We start from the raw sequence: 6,000 nt of genomic DNA, 5'->3' as shown, positions 1-6,000 counted from the left end.
GATACTTCAACGCACACTTTTCCGCATCGTAACGTAAACGCATCGCCTCGCGGTTGACAGCGCGGCGAAAGGCGATACCTTGTTGATCCCTTTCCAGGTTGATAAGTGATATGACCTTAAAGTATAATCTATAATGTACAAATTAATTGTCCACAGACCCCGCCATCGTGCCCACAACGGCGATTTTTATAACTCGTAAGTATTTTACTATCTTTTCATCATTTTAATTTCAGCCATGGAAGTTCAATGTTAAGATCCAGTAGTATAGATTTGTTTTTTTTTATTAGTAACTAAAGGACAAATCTTAGACTTACAATTTCCGTGGCTTACAAGTTCCATAACACTAGTCTCACTAGTAGTTTTTGTGGAGTATTAAAACGTCATATTTTTGTCCTTAGCTGCAAGAGAGAACACCTGTCCTATGCCTGAAACTATTCGGCAAACGCGTAAGTTTATTTTGACTATTACTAATAATATAACTAGCGGCCGCCCGCGACTTCGTATGCGTGGATCCCGTTTTACCTCCTTAGGGGTGGAGTTTCGTAAAATCCTTTGTTAATGCCTACGTCATAACATCTACCTGCATGCCCAGCCTGTTAGTGACCATGAAAGTTTAAAACAATAAAAGGTTAATACACTGGTCATCACAAAAATCGACCCTCCCGCGACAAGCTTTCAAACGTATGCCCACTTCCCACCAATATTGGCACCATTTAAAAGCCTAGTTCTAAACTTCATTTCATTAAAGGAAAGGTATTTTACCCCAAAAATGTGTCTGTAGAAGAATCCAGAGTCACTTCTTCAAAAAACAGGTAATTACGCTTGAGCCAACTATTATGGCTATAAAACTGTTAAGTTGGGATTAATCGCTATCCATCTGTTAAAGAGGACACGTGAGATCATTATTTGGTTTTAAGGTGGGTGGACCATGGAAGGCCACGCTCCTTTGAAGGCCAACTATCAAAAAGTCGTAGTTATTGACATGTAAACACATATTCCTTCAGCTATACACTAAGATCCATCAAACTCAAGGCCACAGATGCGGCGGCGAGTCGCTCGCGCCGCTATTGTGGCAGTGCGATCTCACGCTTCGTAGACTTCGGTCATCGACGTTACAATTGTTATTCGCGCGCACAGCAAAACGTACGTTTTAAGTTAGATAACCTATTATTATTTCATATTTTTTTACTGTGAATTGTCGTATAAGGATATGTTTATGGTACTAAAGAAAAAAAAATAGTTTTGCCTCGATTTAAGTTAAAATATTGGTAGTGTTCCCAGGAAAGCCAATGGTTCCTTATAAGGCCCATCAAAAATTAGACAGTTGGCCTTGCTAGGGTACATGGGCCTTACAAAGAACATGTACAAACCATGAACATATGAACAGTTACTTTTTAGTTATAAATACGTACCGTTACAGTTAAAACAATGTTTTATATTTATAATATTTTTATTTACAAGGGTTATTAAACTTTTTAACTCATATTAACTCATTTTGGCCTTACAAAGAACGGACCCATAAGAAGGCCATTTGAGGTAAAAAAAAAAGTTTTTAATTTCATTATAATACGCGTTGGCAAGTTATTTGATGTCAATATAATACTCATTACTACTGTTTTTAAATAATTTCCATTAATATATTCTTAGTTATACGATGGTGTTCAAGTAATGTTCTTTGAGTTTTTTATAAATGATAAAAATATATTGAGCATTTAATGTTTTGCTTAAATGAAAGAGCTTATTATGTAGTTTTAGTAAAAGCGAATATATTAATTGTTACAACTCTATTTTTAAGTTGAACGACTGATGTATAATATTGGCCTTGTTTGGAGCCGTGTTGCTTGCAAGGCCATTTGGAAGAGCTTAACAAAACTTAAGTTTAATGAATACTGATTAAAGCTAGGTTAAAAAAAAGTGATTTATATGGTACACAATAAAACAAACTATTATTTGATAATTTGTTTTTTTCATTTATCCAGTTAATAAAGGAATAAAAAGCGTTTACTCGTTAGAGTGGCCTTCCATGGTCCACCCACCTTATAACCATAAAAATTGGTCTAATTGATCCCAGAGTGAGGTCTTTTTTCAAGTCACATTTATTGTATATCGCGTTTATGTTAATCGTTTAGGTATTAAGAAATTAAATATGTTTTTCTTTAAGTATCTTTATCTTTAAGTAATATCCTGACTTCACCATATCATTTATATGACCATGTTAACATGGGCTAGTGTCGGCTCATATACCCATTTAGCTAACACCCTGTATTTACTTTACAAATTAATGATCTCACTTTTTCATCACCTACCCAGTTTTAAGGAACCACAAATCTAAATTTGAATGACGAAAGTCCTATTTCAACTTATTTTACGAGTTTCCTTTTTAAAAAACTTACTTCTCCATTACCTATCCATTTTTAAGAAATATCACAAATCTAAATTTTTGATGAGAGTTCTATTTATACAAAGAAACTCTTTAAAAGTATTTTTAAGAACGATGACAGGTACCAACTTTATGTAACTCATGCCATACAATCTATATCCATCCAACTAAAGAAAAAACTCAGATATTTATTAGCATTTTTGTAGTTATTAGGTATATCTTCATTTTCTTGTCCTTAGCATCCCCTGGCGAAACCGCACGACGAATGCGTAAGTTGTTTTGATTATTATTATAATAGAAATAGAAAAACCTCAGATCATATAAGATGTGAGAGAAAAACCTTTATCTGACACGAAAACACAAATGAAAATGAGCAAAATAAAAGAAGAGAGAAAAAAATTAACAAAATGTGTTTTAGGTAGGTACTTTATAAATAAATGGATCTTCAAATATGGAGTTGCCGTTTTGCATGGATAAATAATCCTTTTTCAATTACAACTAATAGGAACCACATCAAAATTTGAAATCTAGCGAAAGTTTTATTTGTTTTATACATTTATGAGTAAGTATACAGTATTTTTGTAGTGATTTTAACGATATTTCCTTTGTCCTTAGCATCCCCTGGACCGACGCCGAGTACTGGCGCGATCCGGAGAACAAGTAAGTTGATTGTGGTCATTATTATCTAACGTAAGTGCGCCTATTAACGACCCCCCAAAATTTGTATTCTATTACCGCCCTATTTTCCTTTCTTTCATAAAAGACATAACAGGTTCCAGAAAACACGTTACCTAAAAAATATCTAGATATGTTTATTGACTATCAAAACGATTAAAGTTTGTGTTCGTAAATAACCAGTAAACGGAGTTATTTGATATTAAATGGGACGCGCCCGCAACGGACGCACTTTTCATACTGACGCGCTCCCAGCTACTTAAGGTGCACCTTGTTATTAATTAGCGATTTTAACACATTTAAAATGAGTATACCAACATGTTTTTGCATAACAATATTAATTCGTACTTTAGTTTCCTTAATAAACCCTCAATATAGCCCTCTCGCTGTATTTTTGTGGCTTAAAAACAATTTTAAATAAGGGCGGTAATAGAAACACTTTTAATAATTTGGTTCCTAATAACGACCCATGGCGTTGTTAGAATTTTGATAACGTTTTTTATTTTAGTATTTATATCTTTAATTACGCATTTAACCTCCATTTTATTATCTTGATCGATTCATAAGAATATTTCACATAATTAAATCAATTAACGCCATACGTTAATTGTCATAGGTTTGGCATAAAACTGCAATGAACATTAAAGAATATCTCTAATAATGTATGGCAATAGATTTTATAAAAACCTGTTAAATTCTAATTAGTACCTATTTGATATAAAATAAAACCTAATAAAAATGATACTTCACTGATCACGTCTTCATTAAAGTAGATATTTTAGTTTGTTACTGATTTTTTTTACGGTCGCTAATAGAATAAAGTAATATTCATAGTGGATTCTATTACCGCCTCATAACTATAACGCCACTTGCGAAGACTTATAAGCCTGTATTTTGTATATAACTAACATTTATGACATGACACCAAACCAATCATGCGTTATCACAACTACTATGTAACTTTTTAAGATCTTTTGAATAATAAAAAAATAATTTAAAATAATTATACAGACAGTGTCCAATTGTTCATAGTTTAAATTAAAATACACAATTACACACAATTAAAATCAACCAAAAACTATTTAAGAATTATAGTCAAATTAAAAATAAAATATTAAATGAAAAATAAATTTTATTAAAACTCAAATACAATTTAAATAATGACCCCCACTACTCACTAGAACACCGGGTACCGCGTCATCAAGTATAATAGAGGAATTTATTATTCTACTATTTCTGCTTGATTATTTATTTATTTTCGAGAAGCGTGCCTTTTCTCTTTTAAGAATAAAAAAAATTAACTTGAAAAAAAAAAAACAAATTTAACTAAAACTAAAAGCAAAACAAATTTAACTTGAAAAAATCAAGTGGTTCCCGAGCCTCTGAGCGGGAATCGAACCCGTGCCTCTTGGAATATACCCAATTGAAGAGCAATATTCTTAGCGGTCGGTAATAGAAACAGAAAAAACGTTAATAGAAACACACCTCGTCTATAGGTCGGTAATAGAAACAACTGCTTTTTCAGATTAAATTGCTATTTATTAATTATTGTGTAATTGTATACTCATTATTACTACTTGAATTCAAAGACTACTTCATCATTGTTATAAATAAATTAAAGTGTATTTTCTATCACCACGTCTTATATCTAATTTTCTAATGTTTATCCGAAGTCAGCTTAAACTGGCGGTAATAGGCGCATTTACGTTATATCTTCTATAAAATGAATTGATGTTCGTTAGTCTGACACTTGAGAACGGCTGGGCCGATTGAGCTGATTTTGGTTTTAAAATGTTTGTCGTAGTCCAGGGTAGGTCTAAACGGTGAGCAAATACGCGCGCCATATTGTTTTTCTGTGACAGACAAAATTCCACGCGGGCGAAGCCGCGGGCGGAAAGCTAATTATTAATAATAATAAATAGTGTATTACCTTAAAAATATATCCAGGTCTATAAGTTACCGTTTTAAAGAAAATTAAAATAATAAGCTCACTTTTCCTTTACACGTTTTTATAATACCACAAAGTCTATATTTATTTGACGAAAGTTCTAATTTACAAATAGCTTTTCGCCCGCGGCTTCACACTCGTGAAATTTTGTCTGTCACAGAACAACTTTATGTTTCAAAAACCGGGAAAAAAACTATCCTATGTCCTTTCCCGGGACTCAAACTATCTCTGTGCCAAATTTCATCAAAATCGGTTCAGTGGTTTAGGCGTGAAAGCAAGACAGACAGAGTTACTTTCGCATTTATAATATTAGTAATTGACTTGTAATAGATTTGTAAGGGAGACTTTTTATTTACATAGTTTAACTAGCGGCCGCTCGCGACTTCGTACGCTTGGATCCCGTTTGATTTCGTAAAATCCTTTCTTAGCGGATGCCTACGTCATAACATCTACCTGCATGCTTTTTAGCCCGATCCGCCCAGTGGTTTGGGCTGGGCTGGCTGTGCGTTAAAGTCTTTTTCACCTAAGATGATCCGTATGACGTTTCGAGTTTGAAAGATTTAGAGATGTCACATAACTAAACCATAGCGATTTATCTATCGATTTTTTTCGAAGAGTTAGTAAAACCTACTTTTAGATAAATATTTTGTNGTCAGTTTCCCACGTCATTTCTGTACAATAGCCTCGCGAACATAAAGAAATATTCTTCAGCTATCTGCCACGATTTAATTCTTTGGTCAGCCGGAACGATTTTTTCGACTTTTGAACGTTTCCTTCACTCAGTATCGTGACAGGGCGGGGGTCGTTTTCACAGGTCTCTCGTCCGTGTTGAAATAGTCGGGCCCATTTTTTAACCATAGTATATGAAGGTCCAGAATCCTGAAGAACCAATGACATCTCTTCAAAAATGTCTTTCGGTCTATTTTCCTTCTTTACGAGGAATTATGTCCGCGGCGCGCGGTGTCGAAATTCCGCAAATCTCCAGATTGTGTGTGAT

General features: G+C 33.7%; 1 protein-coding gene across 1 annotated transcript in view; it reads left to right on the top strand.

Annotated features, from left to right (window-relative positions):
• Positions 1-413: 413 nt before the first annotated feature.
• Positions 414-6,000, top strand: part of LOC114349996 (mucin-2-like) — a 43,668-nt gene continuing 38,081 nt past the window's right edge. The window contains exons 1-3 of the mRNA XM_028300611.1: positions 414-446; positions 2,620-2,649; positions 2,996-3,040. Of these exons, the coding sequence (XP_028156412.1) occupies positions 422-446; positions 2,620-2,649; positions 2,996-3,040 (100 nt within the window). The 5' untranslated portion in view covers positions 414-421. The remainder of the gene's footprint in view (positions 447-2,619; positions 2,650-2,995; positions 3,041-6,000) is intronic.

Source organism: Ostrinia furnacalis, unplaced genomic scaffold (assembly GCF_004193835.3).
Source record: "Ostrinia furnacalis isolate ACB-3 unplaced genomic scaffold, ASM419383v2 OfSCF0768, whole genome shotgun sequence".
NCBI classification, from domain to species: domain Eukaryota; kingdom Metazoa; phylum Arthropoda; class Insecta; order Lepidoptera; family Crambidae; genus Ostrinia; species Ostrinia furnacalis.
The sequence above is the reverse complement of the archived record's forward strand: the minus strand, read 5'-3'. Positions and strand labels throughout refer to the sequence as shown.